This window comes from Malurus melanocephalus, unplaced genomic scaffold (assembly GCF_030028575.1).
Source record: "Malurus melanocephalus ecotype Western Australia unplaced genomic scaffold, MMel_1.1 scaffold_49, whole genome shotgun sequence".
NCBI lineage: Eukaryota > Metazoa > Chordata > Aves > Passeriformes > Maluridae > Malurus > Malurus melanocephalus.
Window position 1 is genome coordinate 2265718 of NW_026623281.1, and position 22463 is coordinate 2288180.

Here is a 22463-nt window from a genome sequence, read left to right on the forward strand (position 1 = left end):
GAGCTGGCTCCTGCTGAAGGCAGTGGCAGATGTGCCCAGGCTGTACGGTTATGGCTGTAAAACAAGCAGGGAGCTCCTCCTGGGAGAAGGAGATTATATTCTCCCTGAGCTGTGGATGTGCAGGAGCTGTGGAAACAGGAGCACGGCTTTGGCCCTGTGAGAGCCTGAGCTCTTTGCAGATTTCCTGCAGCCTTATGCAAGCTTAAGTGGCTTCTTGCTGATTTCACTGCCATCCAGGGGGGAAATAATCACGTTAAAGGGATAGTCTGAATTAAAAATAAAACCCTTTGAGACTGCCTCGYACTCAGGGGCGCTTTGGAGAGGAGCTCTGAGTCAGCTTTGTCTGCTCTCAGGTTGCAGGTGACATCTTTCCCTGGGTCAGGCAGTTCCTGGGGAGTAGCTGGGATGCTGGTGTGGCTATAAATGCAGCTCACAGAGCAGATGTTGGGGGGTTCTGTGTGTGTTTGCTCTGAAAAATCTTACCACAGKGCTTTTTTGGCTGCTGAGTTCTTATGAAATTCTCTCTGGAATATTTAAACACTCTGAAATTTTTGAGTAGTGAGTTAAGAGGTGTATAGGAAAATAAAATGGATTTGCTTGCATCTGTGAATTTATTAATTGTTTGATTGCATTTTGTTTTTGAAATATTTTAGGAGTGATTTTCTTTTCCCAAAYTGAGGTAAGTTTTTCAACAGTGAACTGTTATGCCCACAGACAAGAACAGTTCCCTGTTTCATTAATTTCTGGTAGTGCCATAAAGATCCAAGGCTTCAGTCAACTCCATCATTACAGCTGTGTTTGAGTCCCCTGGTGCTCTGTTGCTGCAATTGATGACATGTTTGTGGAGGTGGAGTGTTGTTAGCAGAATGTTCTTTGAATTTGATGTAAACAAATGGATGTTGTGTAAATATTTTAGAGTAAACTTCCAATGCTGGCACTGATGGATAGCAAGATGCCTTGAATTTAATATGCCTCAGAATCAGAAGAGGCTGTAGTGTGCTCACRTGATAGGGATTAAAAGATGTTAAGTAGTTTTCTGTGTAATGAGATTCTGCTGGAACTCATTTGACTTCTGCCCCCAAACAGAATTACATTACTTTTAAGATTCCTCTTTAATCTGAGGAAGCCAGATAAGATTAGAAATATTAGAAGCAAATTTCCACTAAATTTCAAGTTCCTTCTTTTCTGTCCTGGAGTAGGTGAGGATGTTTGAAGCTGGTGCTTTGGTTTGTGTTCACKTCCAGCTTTTTTTCTGTCCTGTAAATGGTCTCCAGGCCTAAGGCTGAAGCAAACAGGGTTGTAAACAGAACTCTCCTGTGTAGCAGCAGACCTGGGGTTTGGCTTTTGTGTGTGTGTTCACTTCTGGTTTGTTTGGTAGGTTTGGTTTCCTGGTAGGTGCTATTGATAGTTTCTGTTTTGGCCAAACACTGTTTCTTACAGGACTTCTCTCTGAAAATGCTTTTTAATATTGGTTGTCAGGGGCCTAAGTAACGGACGTTGTAAAGTGTGCATCCAGTAGATCAGGAGCAGTGCATTTATTGGCTGCTGAATTTCCAGGTGGTTTAAATTTCTTCCTCATCACATCCCTTAAGGAGAGGGCTGAGTTTGTCTCAGGCTGTAGCACCACTCCCTGCTTGATATAGAGCCTGATTGCTTTTTAGTATTTCATTACAAAAATAAGCCAATATCCCTGAGTTATCTCATGACAATCAGCTACATCCATTTTCTGTGCAAAAGCTGAATTTTCTATCAAGGAGCCATAAAAATGCTGATGGCAAAAATTGCTTGTAACGTTGGAAACACTAGAAATGTTTCAATTGTTTATTGTTGCAGTGTGGGAGAGATGGCTATAATTGTGTCGTGCCTCCAAGTTACTGCAGAGTTGTACCCCCAAGTGTGGTTTCTCTCTCTTCCAAAGCCCAAGGTCTGCCTTGGGAAGCAGTGAAGGACAGCAAACCTCTGCACTGTCAGAATCCATAGAAATGTGCTGGAACCTCAAAACATTCCCAGCTATCCCCACCTTGCCAGGGACAAGCATGAAAAGAAGCATTTGAAAGAAGCTNTTTTCTCTTCACTTTTTGCCCAGCATCTATTTCTCGTGGTAGGAAAATTATCAAAATTATTTTCCTCTGAAAACATTGTCTCCAAACGGAGACACAATTGTAGATTAATTCCTTCTGCAATTGATTTTTAAGGTTTTTTTTTTTTAAGTACCTTGATGTCCATATAGCCCTATTTAATTGCTGCAGAGAATAAGGTCAAAACTGTGCTTCCTCACACTGCTTGTAGGCTTTTCTGGTTAGCTGGGAAGCTGGGGCTGCCCTGATAAAATTATATATGTTGAAGGCTGAAGAAAGAAGATCTGTCAGCACATCCTCAGAAGAATTATTGCTTTCTCTCCAAAAGATGTGCTAGTATCAGTTGTCAGCTAACTGCTCAGCTGAATTTTGCCCTGTGAGTTATTTGCTAAAAGAAAGCTATTTCTTGGGAATTATTAACTTGATAAATCAAACTGCTGCTAATGTAGCTAAGGATACCTTACTGGCATTGAGCGACTGCTTGTCCCACTGTGGTGTGCTCTGATGGCAGGGAAGGGCCTGGAAAGCAATTTTATGGTTTACTCTTMTGCCTGTGTAAATAGCTAATTTATCCTAATGACTGGATGGGACATAATTGGAAGTGAGTTTTYAAGGATGCAATATTCATATTAATTATGAGCGTGAACTGGCCATCAGGAAGACTCTTATCTACTTGATCCTCTTAATGCTGGTAAACATCATTATCTCTTCTAATGAGCTGTGATGGCTGAGCATAGCCCTGTTCAACTCTGCGAGTGTGCTGTGGTTATCTGGTTACCCCAAACCATTTCCCCAGAGAGTTTCCAACAGATTAAAAATGCTTACGGGATTTTCAGAGCTCCTGCACTTCCAAGATGTATTTTTTTTTTTGTTCTCTGTGTAACCTTGGAGAAGTGGCTTTGCTTCTGTGCAGCAGGGCACAGCGAAGGGTCGTGGTTGCAGCCAAAGGTGCCAGGGTGTTGAAATGGCAACAGAACTTTACCACAGGAAACCCTGCAGGCTGCTGCAGCCAGCAAACCTTCCTGTTCCCTGCTGCTCAAAGGATAAGTACAGGGGAGGAAAAAAATGAMATTCAACTCTTAGGACACAGAATGTTTTTACATGGTAGAACTGTTAAACATTTTCATTGAGAGAACAAAAATATTCTGTAGCACACACACAACTTAATCCCTAAAATACTGTTGCAGAGAGAAGATTAGAAGTAGCAGCATATTGTTGGCTGTGTGGAGATGTTTAAATATTTCATACTGTAGCTTTTCAAGTCAGAAGGTAGCCAGTTGTCTCACTGTGACCATATTGCCTTCCACAGCTGGTTCACCTCACTCAGCTTCTGGGTTGTGGTTTGGTGTGAGTGAAAAATATAACTATGGAAAATGCTAGTCATGGTTGAAGCAATTTCATTTTTTTATTAATGCAAGCACATCCAGTCAAACACAGAATATCCTGCTTTATGGTACAGCTTTATATTTAGCAGTTCAGCTCAGAATAGCAAAACACGGTATTTAAGGAATGTATCAAACTTAGGGAGGAAAAATAAGAGGGAACCAATGTAGATACTGCATGGATTTCAAGTATATACTTGGACTGATTGACCGGTGAAGTGCACATTCATGTGAAAGCTCTTTTATACATTTACAGAAAGTATTCTAAAATTGCATTTCAAATATATATTTTTTTTCCTTAAATTTTAAGCATCCCTTTTAATCTTCAATTACATAAACAAAGCTGATATACAATCCCTCGTATAGTGTCTGACAATGTTACTAGCTAGAACATCTCTGAAAGTGCAAAACACTGTAATAATACAGTATAAATATTCTCACTGGAATCCAGGGCTGAAGGCCAGTACTTCAGCACAGGAAAAATAGCAGCAGGTCATAAGAATTATCCCTTCCCTTTTCCTGGGCTGTTCTTGTTAACAGTTAGTATTCTACTTCTTCCTTCCTCATAATGTGATTTTTCTCCTTGATGCCAATGCTATGGGAATAGTGAAATGTTGATTTGTCTCCCTTCCTTACCTCAGCTCAGTCCTGTAATTTTAAGCATTTGTCAAGAGGGAAGTGAAAGAGGGAAAGCTCTTTTTAATTTTGCACTGTACTCCAGGGCCAATRCAGCAAATTTCTGGTAAATGCTTGCAGATGCACCATGGAACAGGGGCACTGCTCTTGGCTGCAGGCACTCAGTGGAATAAACCAGACCCTCAGTCCAGCAGGTCTTGCCCCTTCAACAGAAGGCAGGGTAAGRTAAACACCATCTACCTAGAGCTGGTCATTTCTAAAGAAGTCCTTGCCTTCTGCAAGGCTCTATTAGGGAGGCTGTAACGACTGTCAATTCTAGAGGGACTGTTTTCATTTTTATTTTTTTTTTTATATTTTTTTTTAATAAAAACCCAGTCTATTTATCTGGCTTGAGTTATTATCTTATTATCTTATATTCAGCCCTCAAGCCTTCAGAGAAAAATGACTGGAAAAGACAAGTAGGTGTTTCAGGGTGATAATTTGTTCATTAGACAAAACAGTTCTTCATCTGAGCCAATTTTTTTTTCTTACTTAACTCAGAGATCAGATGAGAAAACCCTAGCTATATTTTTTCCCCCTGGAAATACCTTGAATTTTAATGTTAAGCTCTTCAGGTACTTAGATAGTCGAATTAGGTGTAAACTCAATACTAAAAGGAGAAATTGGAAATSGCAGGCATCAGTGGGTTTGCATATCACCTCTGATTTTGGTACTGACCTGTTCAAAGGTTGGACTAGTTTCTTACAGTGTTTACCATTAGATTTCAGTGGCTTCTGTCACAGACAGTTAATCATGGCTGGCAAAAGGCTAGAAAAGACTTACATTCTCAGTTGGTCTTTGTTCTAAGTGCAGACTAGACTTTGCAAAGGAACCAGTGGAATTAAATGACCAATTGATGAATGCTTTTTAAGCTTCTTTGGAAACTTTAGCCTTAACTTCAAATTGGACATCTAAAGTTACTTCTCTTTCCCTGGTCCATGATGATTTTTTATTTTCCAAAAATTCTTTTAAACAAAGCATTTAAGGGCTGTTTTGCAGAGATAATCATCATCTAGGTTAGACATTTTTCTCTTGAAACAAAACAAAAAAAAAAATGATTCCCTGATTTTTCAAAAGGAAAACACAAACTATTCTGACAGCCAGAATTTAAAGGATAGTTCCCAGAAGTATTAAAACTTAGACATGTGTGCAACAGCACATGTGCACACACACATACTCACACACAAACGCACAGACCCCAGCAGTTACCCCGTCTTACCTCTTTAAATCACGTAACAAAAATAGGTTTGCTGCACCATCAGTGTTACAGGCAGGCATACTCTACCTCATGTGCCATAATTCTCCACTTTATTTAAAAAGTACATTGTAGCTGGTTTCGAGACATCCATATTTTTATTTCCCTTACTTCCAGCCCAGCGTCAGAAGGTACAACTACACAAGCTCAGTACCTTGTAAGGCACTATTTGCTGATGGAGGAGAGGAACAAACACTTGTGAACATCTGTGAACAATTCTGCTGATTTGAAGGAGACCCTTCATTTCCAAGCTAGGGAGACATACTGAGTGTTCTGTAGGATACTGGTCCAATGGTGTGTTTAACCTGAACACTGGCTTCAGTTAGGATGTGTGTTTTAATTTGTATTTATTTTGGTGGAAGTAATAAAAAATAAAAATTTGGATGCTGATAGAATAAGATACCATCTCCCATGATACRTTTCATCTCTGAGAACAGGGCCCTGCCCTTATATTTAAAATAAAAAAACAAAACCCTTCAGTAAGTGCCTTAAGGTTGACATGTGAAATATTTACCACATTTTATTTCATAAAAGTTACTGTATATACAAAACAGACCTCATCCAGTGAGGCCTTTCTTAGCTCAGTCCAWGTCTTTCATTCAGGTTGTAAAAACATGTCCATTAGATGTGCTTCAAAGTCTGCAAATCAGATCCAAAAATCTCAGGCTCTGTTAAGGAGAGTTGTCCTAAAAGATGAAGCAATAAAAAAAAAATTATCTTTTCTATCACAACAAAAAACTCTTCAGATTTGGCAATAGATCTATCTTGCATCATTAGCTGAAAGCCTCTCTTCAAGGGCTGGATTTTCAACTGCTAGAAAGTGGAATAAATCTGTGCATTTCAGTAGAGATGCTGATATGAAATGAGATGCAAATTTAACTTGCATAACATTACCTCAGGCCCTCAGGATGAGCTCAGGCATATTAACATATGTTCCTCAGTCACTCCTCACTGTTCAGCTACTGCATGCTGAACTGTGCTGGAATTAATGCAAGGTGAATTGCACAGGGGTCATGAGTGAAAAGCTCACATGGACATCCTAAGAAGTGTTGGCATCAAAGGGAAACGGTCTTGTCTAGGACAGTGCAGTGCTAATGTACCTTGGCAGAGCTCAGGACAGGCTTCTTTGTTCATTCTCTGGCTGGTACAGATAGGTTAAACCTTAATGCTTAGCATGAATTATAAATCTCTCTGCCTTGGCCTCAGTATTGATTAAAATTCCAATTAATTGATCTCATCATGTACACAGGAGAGGTGCTTCCCATTCTCAGAAGGATGAGGAGTCACGGAGACTTTATYCCTTAGGGTAGGCTGACAATTAGCATATTCCTAGAAATTATCATCCTTTTATAGTATTTATAAGTGTATAGCTACAATGAGAGCACTTTCTTAATATCTCTGTATGTTTGTTCCTCTGAGAAAATAATGTCTGAACACAACTACAAATGTAGATCATTTTACTGTCTTTGACAGCCTAAACAAAGGATATTCCCTTTCATAGTCTCAGTCGTGATCTTGCTGCCTCAACAGATCTGGCTGGAAAAACTGTCTCAAAATCCGAGCCCTGCTGAATTTTTTTTAGATTTAAATTTTGAAAGAAAAAGAACTGTATTATGGTTTGAAGCTGKGTATGCAAACAGGACAGAAGCTGATGGTCACATGCCTCTGTATGTCTGCAGAAAGACACATGTTCTGAGGGAGCATCATACCTGAGTGTTTTCCAGCTGTCTTTTTCCATGTGGTTTTCTGGACCTTCACTTTCAAAGGATGCAATGAACAGAGCTGGTTAAAAAAAAAATCAGATACATGAGTTCTTAACCTGGACAAAAAAATCTAAAGGTTACAATACTGCAGATGTAATTTGGCAGTCTTCATTATGAAACTAATATGGAAGTGATAATACTTAATCACAAATAAAATACGGTTTTGCACATTAATATTTTTCATCTGCATATTTTGTCTGTATTTTAACACAGAAAGACTCACTCTAATGTTCATTAAAGCTTTTTACCTTCTTCACTGTAAATAGGTGCTGTGAGTAGATAGCTCTGGATTTTCTTGTCTTTTTCAAAAGGACATTCAACCTGCTTCCATGTCAGGAAATCATGAATCTGTCTTGAAATTTCCCAGAACTTCTGCATGAAGTAATTAAAAGAGTATTATTAAAATAGTATTTTTCTTTCAMATATTAGTTTATTTCCATTTCAGAGCCTCTCAGTCTTACTCTTCCACCTGCTGCTTCCCTTACTGTCCTTTACTGGGACTCGTWGGCTCCCTGTGGAATTGGTCACAGCCCCCAGCCTGGCAGAGTTCAGGGAGCATTGGGACAATGCTCTCAGGCACAGGGGGTGACTCTCGGGGGTGGTGCTGGACTCAGGAGCTGGATTCAGTGATCCTTGTGGGTCCTTTCCAACTCAGATTATTCTGTGATTCCTTCATATCCTTTCCTCCTCCTGCTCCCTCCATCTCCCTGTCTTGCCAATTCCTCATCTGCTGGCAGCCTCAGGTTTAGACCAGTGAGTCTCTGCTAAACATCTCATCTTTTTGCCTTCAATTTTTTCACCATCAGCCCTTTTTTCATATATAAAAGTGCCTATTTTCTGTGTTTTGTGTCTAAATTAGCCTGTGACTGGAACTGGACTGTAAATAGTTTTTATTTGCTTTACTTTTTACATTTCCAAACTTCAATTCAAATGTGACATATCTTTTTCATAAAGCACTCTTAATTAAATTAAGAAAATAATCAAAATAACAAATAYAAACTTAGATATCCTTTCCTTCCTAGGATTTAAAGAAATGCGTAATAACTTAGGGTTTGTCCTGTGTATTCTGTGGGCTTCTCTCCCCTTACAAGAGCCTTACTAGTGTCAAAAAAATTTTGTCAAGAAGTACTTTGGACAGGCTGTATCTTTTTGGATGTAGATCTTTACTAATTGGGGAGAGAGAACTCCGAAGCTGTAGAACCTCCCTTGCAGATCTGACAAACAGCATTTGCTGGTTGTGTGTAGTGTTTATAGCCAGCCAAACTGATGAGGTGAAACCAGCTAAACTGATGACTCAGGCTGAAGTTCCCTATTAAATTTGATCAGATATCATGGCTTGCTGCCACAGAACAGCAACGGCTGGCTTTCCCAGAAATTTGATTCGATTGATTATCTGGATCATACTGACCCTAAAGGAATTGGTAACACAAAGGAGCCTGAATTCCAAAGCTGGCAAATGATTGCAGGGCACTGGGTTTAGCCAGCAGTACAGGTTCTGTAGCAGCAGAATCTCACCTTGAAGTTGATCTGCCCGTTGGGCAGGCGGTTGGTGTGGATCTTGTGCAGGAAGTAGATGTCTTTGATGAAGAGGTTGAAGACAGGGATGACGATTTTCTCGCGGTTGCTGTTGGCGGTCTGTGAGCGCTGCGCTGCCCCTTGCAGAGCTGTGCGGTAATTGCAGAAGTTGCTGGATGGGTCCATGTGATGCTGTTTTTATAAAGAGGGAAAGGCAGCCAGGTAAATGCGCTTGTGAAAACAAAAAGCTTTGCTCTAACCATCAGAATTCATTCTTCAAAACTTCATTGGGTGGCCCCTTTTTAAACTTCCAAGACAGAATACTTTCATACTAATCAGGTCTGGGTGCAGGTTTTCCTAATGCCTGTTTTGTTTGAAAGGAGGCTACTGGCTTTACACCTATCCCATTAACCACTGAAGCAAAGCAGACTGAAARGAAATCATAAATCATTCTCTGTGGAAAACCCCAAACACCTCTCTTTCTGATGAAGATTTCAAATAGGTTTTGTTTCCACACACATCTCCACTAGGTGGAGTCCTCTAATTAGTTTTAAGGGCAGCATTCATTGGACTGGAAACTACCTTGAAGTTAAATGGGTATAAATACGCTAGGAAGAAATAAYCTAAAGAAAGCTGGCATCCTCTTTTGCTCGCGGGCAAGTAGAGAGTTTGAAATGGAAGAAATGCCCTCATAATGTTCATGTGCTGGTGAGCACTGACAGAGATGTGTCTCTGATCTGTGGCACAGTAATTAGCACAGGTTGAAGATGATTAGATGAAGCTATTTGGTAGATTTTTATATAAAGTCAAAACTTTATACATACCTCTAAAACATCAAATTTGGCCGTTTTGACCTTGGACCAGGTTTTCTTTAACCGTGCCACAGGACTCAAGTTCATGCCAGCTGAATGCAGAGAGAGAGGARACAAAGAAAGAACTGAGTTGAAAAAAAAACACAGGGTTAATATAACTGGTCTTTGGTACCAGCACCACACTTTGTGGAACGTGTTTCAGCTGGACAGTCAGAAGCTGTAGCTAAATCTCACCCACCCACACTTTAATCTGTCACTGGCAGATCCTGTCCCTGAGGAGTGTGCATGCTCATGTGGTCAGCCAGTTTAGGGTGAGGATGAGCACAGTGTTGCCAGTCAGGGTGTAAAAAATGTCAGGCTTCTGTCATCTGTGCAAAGGATACTCACAGATAATAGCCATCATTGAGTTGAAGTTTCCAATGTTGAAGCATTCTCTTGCCACATCAATGAAAAACTCCACCATTCTTGTACGCTGCTTTTTCTTTACAACCTGGGGAAAAAAACACCAAGATGTGCTAAGAGGGAAGGGATGGTTTGAATTTTGGATAGGATATCCAGCCAAAGGCACTGCAACAGGTTCAGTGAATAACGTTTCAAGACTTTGTCTAGCTAAATCTTACAATATAGGCCTCTGAGTATTTTGTAAACGTTAATTTTTAATAAAATAGCAGAAATACTTTGGGGTGAGTACCAATTACTTGTGTAGTTGTGGGGGCGTGCAGGTTTTTGTTTATACAAAAAAATCCATGCGTTAGGCAATTTTGCATAAAGAAGCTGCACGTTTTCAGCAATTTCCTGTTACTGGAAGATAACATGTCACTGCTATCAGGAAGAATATATGCAAAACGTTTAACCTCTCAAGAAGGGGAGAAAGCATTGGGCATATTTAAGATCAGGGGTATAGAACCTAAATGTGAGAGAAAACAATTGCCACATCCTGCTTTTCTTGTTCTGCTGCTTGTACTCCTGAATSACCTGTTCAGAGCAGGTAGTGATGAACAAATATACAAATTCCCACTCATGCAAACCTGCACAGGATGAAGCAGGTGATGCTGAACATCTGTTTTGCACACTCTTGGATAAACAAGGCAAAAATTAATTATTGCCTGGATGGCATTGATTCATGAAAAGGTTTTCCCAGTGTAGACCTACAAGTTCTATCTGGCTTTGCATAAAAATGTCTCCTAAGCAGTGCCTGCAGACTCTCTGACCTAAGTACTTCAGTTCTGTCATATCAAAAGAAAATGGCTCAGTGGAAGGCCTGGCTTAGCTCTCAGTGTGCTATAAACCTTTCTTTGATGGTTTACCAAATGTATGAGCCTACCAGCCAGCTCTGGAAGTGTGTTGGTGTGCCTTTGCAATGAAGTTCTGTGAGCAGGAAATCTTAAGAGATTAGGATCAATGCACTGGCCCATTTTCCAATGAAAATGCAGCAGGCATTGGGATTGCCACAGAAGGGTTACTGACCAAGAAGGAATAGGGAAAAAAAAAACCCCTCCAAAAATTCCATTTGCCAGAAATGGAATTAATAGAAATCTAAGAAGATTAATTAATAAGCTAAAAAGAGAACACACATGCAAAAAAAAAAAAAGTTTTTGGGGCAGTACACCTTCCATTTCTTTGCTTATTATTGGATAGAACTTTCTTTAACCTCAAATAAGGTTATTCTCCCTCTTTTTTGTTTTAACCTTTCCAGTWATATACTTGCTTTTCAACCTTTAAAAAAAGTTTATCCTTGATTTTTCTGCAATGAATATTGTATGAATAGAATGAATGAATATAAATTAAAAAAATGAACACATGACAGTGCTAATGTTATCTAAATGCAGTGGAAGCATGGCTGCTCTTTGGTACATCTGCATTTAAAGATGGGTATTTTTAAGAATCTCTTGATGTATCTAAAAAGAGGTGAATCCAAATGAGCTGCTAACTCAGTYCACACAAGTTCCATTTCACTGCGTGACTAATGCAGCTACACAGAATTASAGAATATATGCAAAGTCAAACATAGCCTTGAACTCTTAATCATAWGAGCATGCAAATAATTTAATGCTTGAATAATGCTATTATCTTTAATTGCACTGCTAATGTTTAAATCTCATTTAGACCACTGCCTGCCTCTTGTCCTTAAGGCCAGGATCCCTTTGCTATCTTGTTTTCTGTGCACACCTACCCGACAAATCTCTGTGGCCACCAGCATGCTGAGACARTTGAACCAATTGTCATAGGCCTCCAAATTATAGGTTTTGGTCACGTCACTTCGGCACTGTAAGAGAACAGGTCACWTGTTAAACCTCTCCTGGATCATGGTAAAGTCCAGGTACTAAAGGTTAAACTTTCTTTTCGTATCTTGATGCAATCTTGTTGCATGTATTTTAAGACATGAGCTTAAAGAAGCTTAGAAAATGTCGGTCAGTCTTGCACACAGGAGTATTATTCTTTAGTTTCTGGTTAGTTATTCTGGTTAGTCCTTGTTTCTTTTTCCCTGTGTACACCTTTTTGTACCTTGTGATTATCCAGGGAGTCCATGTGGCTGACAATCTGCATCAGATCCTCTGGGTAAATGTTGCTCACCCTTTCCTGTGTTTGGAGAGAGGAGAGATTGTCATKGTACAGGCAAACACAGAGTTCCATGAAAAAAATCCAAGTGAGGAGAACATTTTGGTAACTTTATCTTCCTGCTGTGTAGATGTGTAAGGTGCTTTCATCAGTATCTAATTGGTCTTATTCATTCCTTGACCGGGTATTTTTTTATTAAAGCACTGGAGGCTCAGTGAAGCCACAGCAAAATTCGTATTGGTGAGCAGATTAATATTTAGTAAATGGAAAATAGAATACTTTACCCAATCAGTGCCTCACCAGTTCGATGTAGGTCAGCTGCTGTGCCAGGATCAGAGGGTCACAGCACACACTCAGGATGTCCTTTTGAGTTGACTGGGGCTTGGTTTTGAGGATGGTGCCCTTGTCAGTAACGGGCTGCCGGAATTTCTCTCTGATTTCCTGGTATTGGCTCCGTGCAGAGAGGGCCATCAGGAGATTCTGTGTCATCTGGCTAATGATCTTTTTCACTGTTCCATTTTCCTAAGCAAAAGGCAGAAACAACAACTGCTAGAAACCTTTAGCTATTGCAGACATGGMTCACCAGAGAATTTCTGACTGGGAAAAATAAATGCCTGTTACCCATTTTCTTTCACGTTTTCTGAGCTGATCATTCTGTGACAAATGACCTTGTCCTAAATACCCACACAGCTCCATAATGACACTGCTCTGCCTTCCCAGCTCTGCTTCACTTGGCTGGCTGGTCTGCTCCTTTGGGCTGTGCCCCATTTCGAAGGCATTAGTGTGAGCAGCTGGAGTGGGCACAGAKAAAGGTGCTGCAGTTGCTTGCACGAGGCCTCTTGGAACCTCTGTGCACCAAGTGCCAAAAAGCTCTCATTCTGATCACACCCCCTGATGAATCCTTCTGATGTCTAGCCCGAGCACAATCCAGGGAATTCATATTATGTCCAGGAATATACCCCTAAAATATCCTGACTTAGCTTTGAACAGCCACAGCATCCAAATATTTATGTCAGAGCACAATATACATCATGTTCTTGGACAACTAAAATGCCTTTCCTGTTTATCATGTGCGGATTTCAAACATAAGATTTGTATGGATGCATCGAAAGGCAAAGCCACAGGAACGTATCCATCAGCTCAATGTTTTGACAACGAAAGGGATTTTTTTTTTCTGCCATTGTGTCCTATAGACATTTCTCTATGAGATCAGCCCCAAAGAGCTAACTTGTTTGCTTTTCTACTCCTCCATGCTGTCTGTTACTGCTTGAAGTGACCCAGGTTTCTTCTGCTGCTAGGAAAATTAATTCTCTTGCTTTCATGCAAATTGCTTTCCTTGAAGTTAACCACAAGGTTCACTTCTGCCAGTCATTGGGACACGCTAGAAAGAGCTGCAATGAATCTGTGACTGTTCAAAGGAGGTACTAATGTGCAGCGATGACTGAAATTATGTAGCAGATGTGGGAGACGATGACTACCAAATACTTGTATATAGTGTGTTATAATTAAGCAATAATGGTGTCAGAATGGTGCTTTACAAGGCAATAATCTGACTCCCAAGTGAAATCAAATGAAAAGCTGAAGGCAGTGCAGCTCATCTTGAGGCTGGATTACTGCTGAACAGCAGCTGTCTGGAGTCATTTCTGATACTGTGCTACAAGTGTTGAGAACTGCCAAGGGAACTGGTGGAGGGGGCGAAACAAATCCTGAATTCTGCTCTTGGTGTGCTGAGCTTTCCTCTGTAAATGGTTTGTCCTCAGCCCCTATGCCTGACTTGGCCACATGTCTGAAAGGAAGGAAACTTTCTGGATACAGATTGTAGAAAATGAAGATAGGTGAGAGTATTGCAGATATTATGCAAAAGTGAACAAAGAATTTCAGTGACATGAAAAGCTATGGCTTGCTTCAGCTATTATTAATTTATTAGCACCCTAATGCTTAGACATATGTCCTTAAGAGTTTTAGCAGTTGCCTTTCACACCTAGTATTACCCTAATTTTCCCTTCAACTTTGGAAAGTAAGCAATGACTGCACAATGAATTGTACTTGTTTGAATTCGTTTTCACTGACTTTGGGGTGCAATCCTGGCTGTAGCTTTAGCTATTTGGTATTCTGTCTGATCTCACTGGGTCAATACCTGATTTCCTACCTTATGTATGAAGTATAATCCCCCCCAAAGGGGATTTGGAAAAGCTTTAAAATACAAAGTAAACCCTCAGCCTTTACCTTAACTCCACACTAAATGATRGTATGTGGGTAATTTGATGTGGTAACAAAAACTTGGAGCAAGAGCTGCTTTTTGTCAGTGTCAAATGAGTATTTCCTGGGGGTCAGACGGGGCATAGCTCTCATTGGTGAAACCTGACTGGTGGCCTTGTTAAGGGGATAAATTGGATGGTGCTGTAATTAATGGATTAATAGATGCCTCAGACACCACAGCACTGAGCCATCCCATGAAGTTTTTCTCAAACGACAATTATTCATACATCAGAGTGGGAGGGAAGGGGACATGCAAGACAGAAAGGGCACAACTTTTTTCTAGTTCAGCATAACAGACAAATTAAATACTAAGATACAGACACTAAATAAAGTTTCTGCCAAGTCCCCTTTCCCTGTGCTATCTCTGCCCACATACACCCCTTAGCTGTTGTCTGTGGAGAATAGAAGGCACTTGGAGTCCTATTTCCTCTTCTCCTCCTAGTGAGGCACTGCCATTCTCACGCAGCACCCACACAAACATCTCTGCTGATGCAACCAGACCCACCAACTTCCTCCTGAAGGTAACACCTCAYGCTATTGTCCTACCCCTGATTCATGCCATGCTGTCAAACCTGTTGTTCTTCATTTTCTYTGTACTTAAATCAACAAAAACACATAATGCAACTGTCTTCCCAGTTCCTCCTAATTGTTCTCAAAAATACCTTGAAGTTGTGGGTTTAAAAACAAAGAGAAGCTTCTACTTTTATATAAGTAAGACTTCAAATTCCTRCAAACACTTTACAACTAATTCTCTTGCAGTTCTTGATTGTACTCTTCCTTGTCTGGGGGTTGTTAACAGTGACTTTTTCAATGAACAAAAAGTGTAGTTTTAGAGTGTTGGAAAACCAAAACAAACAAACAACCCCAACACACYCCCTCCCCCGGCTCCCTTGCTCTACCCCAAAAACTAACAGCCCTTGTTTTATTCCAATTCACTTTACCTGGTTGGTTTACAAGTCTTTTTCAAGGCCTAGTTTTCACAGGGTGGAAACTCAGAGCTGTTGAGACTGGAGGTGGACTAGCTAACAGGCTCAAAGRTAACTTGCTTTGTGGAAATACTGTGCCTCTCACCCAAAATATGGCAATAAACCACCTGCTTCTTAATGTCAGAAGCTGGGAATGAGCTACTGAATAATAAAAAACTTCATCTYGGCCAAGAGTTCATTTCATACAACCAGTCAGTAAGTCCTGCAGAACTTAGACATCCAGAGTAGTAACAATGTACAAAGAATGGTGTGTAATTCATTATTAAATCATCTGAGCCATTTTTATAGTTACTGTTCTTTCTCCTTCTGCACCACAGTCATTTTTCATATTGTCATGACTATTTTGTCTCTTCCTACACGTGGTGATTAAGTATAGACAGTTTCTGCTAATGGACCATTAAATCCATCAGGCAGCCCWTGTCCTGTGGTTACCCTGACAGCTCAGCAACTGCTGCTGTAGTTCATTTGGAAAATAAAAATACTGCCTGCAGAATTRTACAGAATATGGCACAGTTCATGTAGCAGTTGACAAATACGGCTTTAGCACTTCCCCCCCACCCCTACCTCATCACATTGTGTGATCCTGTGAGCAATCTCCTTCAACTCTTTCATGGATTTTTCATCTTGGAAATCATAGGGGAAAGTTTCAGTCCATTCCTTCAGGAGCTGAATGATTTTGGCAGYGAAGGATTTTAGTTTTGCCTAGAAAGAAACAGTGAGTTGATTACTGACTGCAGATCAAATTAGATGATAAAGGTTCACAGAAACCCTGAGACACCCTTGAAAACACTTTGCATTAATAGTAGGTGATGGGAACAAAAAAAAAAGAACAAATTTAACTGTGAGCTAGATTCCTAAATAGTATCATTTAGCCTCCTTTTGTGATAGCTTGGTAATGTCTCTTACCAAACAGTTAGAAGGTATTTTCAAGGTTAGTTGTATAAAACCAGGAAGATGACAGAACAGTTCAAGTGACTTACTTAACTGAAGTCCATGGGGTTTAAGCTCTGAGGCAGCAGTACCTTAGTGTTTCAATCCAAACTGCAGCACCCTACCAACCGTCCTCCATGAGAATTGTTCACAAAGACATTTCTACAGAATTTATCTGACCGCCCAGACTGAGCTGTATGTTAAATAAATGAATGACAGGAAAGTCATGTGTGTTCTCTCCATGAAGTCTAAATCAAAACAGACTTTGAAAATAAAAAGTATTGGCTTTTGCTCAAAAAGCTATCAACCACAGAAAGGGCAGGGTGAGGGTTTTTCTAATTTTTGTTTTGTTACCTGTGAATCTTCCAAAGCTTTTMATCAGTTAGACCTGAATTGGATGCCAATTATTGCACTCTCCATTTTATCAATGGACAGCAGCATCAGTGCATCCAAGGGAGCACTCTTGCAAAATTGAGAGTATGAGGGCTGAGAGCACTTCTAATGAATGAGAAGAATCAAACCTTAATTCAGGTTCTATTTACCCTCCTGCCCAACTTGTGGTGCACTGAGGAGAAAGAGGAAGCTTTCCTTGGTGGAAGTGCAGAAGTCCCCCCAGGCACAGCACAGCCCTTCCCTCCTCAGGGGCAGGAGGGCACTGAGCATGTGAGAGTCACTACAGGAAACTGCTGCAAGACAAATAATCTCTTCCCAATACTGGCAGAACYTCCTGCCAAAACATCATCTCACCGTGGCATGTCCCAGTTTATTTAATCAAAACCAAAGGTCAACTAGATTAAGCTGGTYTTGCTGTATATATTTTTTTTTTTACATCTCACTGTGACATAGTGAGAATATTAGTAATTATTGATAAGAACGCTGAAGTTAAGCCATGCACCCTTGAATCCTCAATCTGACAATAAGGCAGTGTTCCTTGTAAGTCTAGAGGGAATTTTCTTAGGTTTTTAATTTTTTTTTTTKSCYTTTTTTTAAGACCTGCAAACTGCCATCTGCTAGCATGCATTTCCTACCTGTTTTCATTGCCTGCATTTCATTGATGCTGCTACTGAGAGAAACACAGAATAGCTGGATAAGAAGGGCAAAAATAAAACATGACCATTCTTTCTGCCAGCAACGTCTGTCAATGCCCCTCATGTGGTGCTTTAAGGTTTTTCTTAGCAGTGTGAGACAGAGTTCCAGGTTATAGCTGTCTGTCCTCCAACCTCCCACTGTCACCTGCCTTGGTGAAAAGTCCATTTATACTTATTTGCTAGGAAAGACATGGAGCCTGACATTATTAAAGGCACAATCTGTAGGTGGTTATAGACAATTAATTAGCCACTTCCATTCAATTAAAGTTAACAGGCATGTGCCTACTCCACTTCTGTTTACCAACAGCTGCTACAGAACTGTTTTTTAGTATTAMTCATCCTGACTATCCTTTCTTTTTACTTTTTGGGACTGAAAAAGGAGRGGTCAGGGCAGAAAGGTTTCAAAATTCTACCTTAGGCCATGGCAAGCATCTCCATATGAACACATAGTTCATAAAGAATTTACGGGCTGTCTAGACTGACCCCAGCAGCAGATGAGCAGCTGTTTTTTTAAGAGCTGATGCTTTTTTAATGTGTGCTGGTGTGTTGAAGGTTGTTCCTCAAAGACCAGGAGCCCACTGAGGGCTGTCATGGTTTGAAGCAGGTGCAGTGTAATACCAGGCTGGATATTTCATCAATTTTTTTAAGGCATGATGTAGAAGGAAGAGGTTCGAAGGAGAAAAATAAAGCTTTGTGCCTCACTTGTAATACTTTGCTAAATTATCCCAAATTATACTCCATGTAGAACTTAAAATACAGTAGTTTTTGAGCATGGACTTGTCTCTCTTCTATCTACTCTCGAGTTGTCTGGTTTGGCTCCTTCTGTGGAAAGTCAGGCATGTTGCAGGGCAAACTGTATCACTCTTCAGGTTTAAAAAAGCTTAATGTTACACCACATGCTTTGTAACACTCATGGAAATAAGGTGTACACTTCCTGAGAACAATGCTAAAAGACCTTAGTGCAGCAGAACATGGTATTTGTATTTCATRTTGCCCTCTGAGGAAGCCCAAAGGAGCGTGACAGGCTCGATGCATGTGGTAACCCAGATGGAAATCCCACAGATCTGTGGGCAGCAGCACAGCTTCCTTTCTGTTGTGGCTGTGATAAACCCACCAACCTACTTTTCTGCAGTCTTACTCCAGACATGAGCCTCCCCTGGTGAGGCCTGACAGAGTTCTCTGGAGTCCATGGGGAATACTTTTCCCGTAAATATTTCTTTGAGAAGAGAAATAATTCTGTTCATCTAAGTGCTGTGGAKTGACCCTGTTATGCATGAGACAAGACAGGACTGAAAAACAACTCCCAATTAGAAAGGAGGGCAATAGCACTACTGTGCTTGTACGAAAGATTTAATGGCAATGACCTGGTTATGAGTATTTTTTAATTTTTGGGTTAAAAAAGGAGCACTGGCAAGAAAACCCAGGGGAAATAGTAATTTTTGAAGGCACTAATATATTCCAAGACAGGCAAAACGAACCTAATTGAAACTAACTTCTACTTTCTTTTTTTCTTACCTCTTTAGATGTACAAAATACTCTCAAACTGCAGAAAAAAATGCACCACAGTTTTAACAACAGGTTTTTTTTTCTATTTGATAATGCTGTATGAGTGATTTTTCCCTGATAATCTCGCTTGAGACTTTCCAATCTCTAATGCACTTAATGGAGAGTTAAATTCTTTCCTTTATGGAAAGGAAAACCTTGACAGCCTAACTACTGACTCATATATTATAATTGRTGCCTTAAACTGTGAAGTTCTTCCTTTTTATGAGTAGTTAAAAGGACTCTAAGCAGGCTCCAAGACACCCCAGAGTGTTTTTCTTTTCAATYCACTTTTCTCTGGGTTGTATTTCTGTAGAACWCTTTGGYTAGCCAGTAATGTCAAAACCAACARAAYGATAAATATTGTGGAGTGTAACCTCAGAACCTGATTTCTTGCCACTTTTTCAGCTCACATGCTCTCCAGGCTTGTCTGAAGAGACTTGCATAAACAAACTCTATCAGAAACGATCAGAGATGCTTTAACTGCTTTTGTCAGCTATTTCCTGCTATGCAGCCACTTAATTAGAAGGTGCTGGGAGCTGATGATACCTTAATGGATTATGACTGTGAATACTTAAGAGTGTCTTGAGTCAAGAGTTTGTATGYTGTGTGTGAAATGAGATTTTTATTTGTTGCCACACAGAAAAACAAATGTTTGCAAATGCTAGTGGCCAAACTTCTCTGTAAAATGTATAGGTGCTTGCAGTAGAGGGCAGTAAAGTAGTAATTTGGGACAAAGGTCAGAAGTTTAGGTAGTGTTTTCCAAGAAGTTTGTGTTTAGAAGGCAGGAAAAAAATTACAGCTTGTATTAAGGAGGTAGGAAGGGATCAAGGACATCGTAGAAAGAGCAACCAGAAAAGCATGTAAATTAAAGCCACCTCCCAAAAATGTTGTATTGTCACCCTGTGCTTGCTGGTTTTCCTGTAGGCCCATTTCCATACCAGCAGAAGGTGTAAGCGTGTTTGGAATATAAGCTGCTCTGTCTAATATCCTGCTGCTAGCATGTAATKCTGTTTCATTTCTGCTAGGAGGCCATGATTATTTAACACATCTGTGGAGAAGCCACACTTCTTTAAAATTAGTATTGTATCTCTAAATAGCCAGCTGAGGTAGCCCATAGAGACTGCTTTCATATGAAAATCTCTGAAGTGCATTGTTAATCACAGAGGTTTTATCTTACATCCATTYATTTTAAATCCAGGTATTTTCAGATGTGTTTGAACACTTTTTATTCACAGCAGTCTTTCCCTTTTTATGTCCACAGCTCAGATTGACTCATTCCATATTTCAGATGGTCTGAAATATGGAATCTTTTAGTGGCTCCCATCTCTGTTTAGTTCTGTGTTGCTGAGGAACCATCACAACTTCCAGAGCAGAGTTTGCTCAGGCACAAATGAAATTTGGCAGTGGTGCTGAGGACAATTATCACCTCTGAGTACAAAACTGGATGCAGTGGTTCTGCTACCTTCTTTGCCTAACCCCTTGGTTTCCCTAGCACCTACAGGAGGAGTATGCAGATATTTGGAGGGTAGATCAGGGGGCTGACCTGGATGAAAGTCCTTCTGCACCATAGTTTGTTTGTCCTGTGGGACAATTTTGTGACATTAATAAGAGGCTGCACATCAGGAATAGATGAGAGAAAGAAGCCCTTAGGTCAGTATTGCTGACACAAACTCTTTACTGACAAACCAGAGTTGCCTTTTGTGCTCCTCACAGTGCTGATATAGCAAGGGAAGAAACAAAATGGGACTATTAACGTGCTGGAGATTAGGAATGTGAGCATGTAATTTGTATTTCAGAGAAGAAAGGTTCCAAAACATGCCCAGGATTTGCACCATTTACGTTTTTAAATACTTGTTGATACCATCCTGTTTCTGTCACTCTTATTTGCTTCCCAGCTTGGACCCTTCTGGAAGTTCAATTTCAGTCAAAAATTCTTCAGTGCAAATGGTGACATTTGGGTGTAAGTTTGGTTTAACTGGTTGTAGTAAAACATGTTAGYGTAGGTTACTATTTTAAATAAGTGCTTCTCTCAATTTTTGTGAGGGGTGACTTTCTTATTTACTGTTACACAGACTTAAACCATCCCAACAATATCCTACAGCAGAAGTTATTGTTTTCTCCAGTCAGACTCTATTGGAGTTAAGTCAGATTCAAGAAAAAGCTATTTGGGGAAAGCTCTCAAGTGCCAAGCAGCTTGCTGGGCAGGCTTCCTGGCAGATACACATTGCTCCAGTGCACAGCACTGACCTGCAGCTGACTGCTAAGGTGGGACATCAAATGAAAGAAAGGTACTTCCAGAAAAAAGACCCAAATAATTGTGCATCTGGCAAAAAAATGCCAATTACAATTTCCTTTTATTGTTTATCAGTCTATTTAGCTTTTCACTGAAAGGARAGTGGAAAATAAATCACAGTAGCACAACTAACTGAGGGACATAATGGTRCATTTACCTTTTCTGCCTCAGTCCCCGTTTCCAGCTGCTGCTTCTGCTTAATGCAGATCTGCCCCACTTTAGCCAAGAGCTCGTGTGGGTGAATGAAGACTCGTGAGCTCAGTAGGAAAGTGAAGATGTAAGTTCTCTGTGGAAAGAGAAAAAACACAAAACAAGTTGAAAAACTTCAGGAAAACTAATCTGTCTTCCTGGTAAAAGCTGTTCTGTAAAGTACAAATGTAACTTTCCTTCATTTAAGTTGCTATAATTTTTCTTTTCTCCAGAAAAATGTGTTGGTCTTTTCTAGCTCTGTTGGAAGGAAAAAGCTATAGGCTTGGTGGCTGTTAACTGTGGGGTTTTCCAATAATCAAATTATTTCCTTTTAAAATGCCAAACTCAGTGTGCCTAATTAGTCATCGCTTACCAGAACCACAAATGAAATATGTCTAATGTAGGGTGTTAAACTGGTGTCTTAAACATCAGTTGAATGCTGCTTTGTTTCTGTAAGAGTGATAGTTTTTCACTGAGCTGCAGGCAACTGCATCATGTGCATTCCAAACCACAGCTGCAATTTCTTCATGCATGAGGGTTTTTGTCCCTTTTTCCCAACAATCACTGATAAAAGTTTTCACTTAGGTTGGGGGGGCTCTGACAATAATTTGGTTTTAAGCCTGACTTTACTTATTTGGGGCTTGTTTCAGAGTCTGAGTATGAACAATGCTAATAAATACCAACAATGATGATGTCTCATTAGAAATAACCTCTCCATTTGTATTTTAGAAGCTGTGATGCTTCATGGGGTACTTTGGMTGTGTATCCACTGTATCATATTCTGGATAGTTGAACTGGAGTGGGGATGCTTTTGGGTCCTAGTCTTAGTCCAGTGTTTGAAACCAGGCTTCTGTASTGGACTGTAATTGCCTGACTAATGACAGTACCATCTCATGAGTATTTCCATTTTTCCCTTAGGCTTTTTGACAAAATTTGGAGTTGGGAAATTATAGGGGATCTCCTTGGCAATGTATTTCAATTAACCTTGGTTATGTTTGAAATGTGCACTGTTACTTTGACCATGTTTTAGTAATGTGGGTTCGCAGGACACAGCCAAGTGCATTTAAATACTCAGTGTGAGTACACACTACCTYGGATGGGGCAAGTGAATTTAGACAGCTGAAATCTTAGGAC

At 40.1% G+C, this 22463-nt stretch overlaps 1 protein-coding gene across 4 annotated transcripts in view; it reads right to left on the reverse strand.

Moving 5' to 3' along the window:
• Positions 1–4034: 4034 nt before the first annotated feature.
• The window catches only part of RASGEF1A (RasGEF domain family member 1A), a 141058-nt gene continuing 122629 nt past the window's right edge, over positions 4035–22463 (reverse strand). For all 4 annotated transcript variants that reach the window (XM_057365213.1, XM_057365210.1, XM_057365211.1 and 1 more), the window contains 11 exons: positions 21298–21426; positions 15849–15986; positions 12340–12561; positions 11986–12060; positions 11654–11746; positions 9868–9970; positions 9493–9572; positions 8669–8860; positions 7402–7525; positions 7100–7172; positions 4035–6076 (listed from right to left, as the gene is read on the reverse strand). In XM_057365213.1, the coding sequence (XP_057221196.1) occupies positions 6052–6076; positions 7100–7172; positions 7402–7525; positions 8669–8860; positions 9493–9572; positions 9868–9970; positions 11654–11746; positions 11986–12060; positions 12340–12561; positions 15849–15986; positions 21298–21426 (1254 nt within the window). In that variant the 3' untranslated portion in view covers positions 4035–6051. The remainder of the gene's footprint in view (positions 6077–7099; positions 7173–7401; positions 7526–8668; positions 8861–9492; positions 9573–9867; positions 9971–11653; positions 11747–11985; positions 12061–12339; positions 12562–15848; positions 15987–21297; positions 21427–22463) is intronic.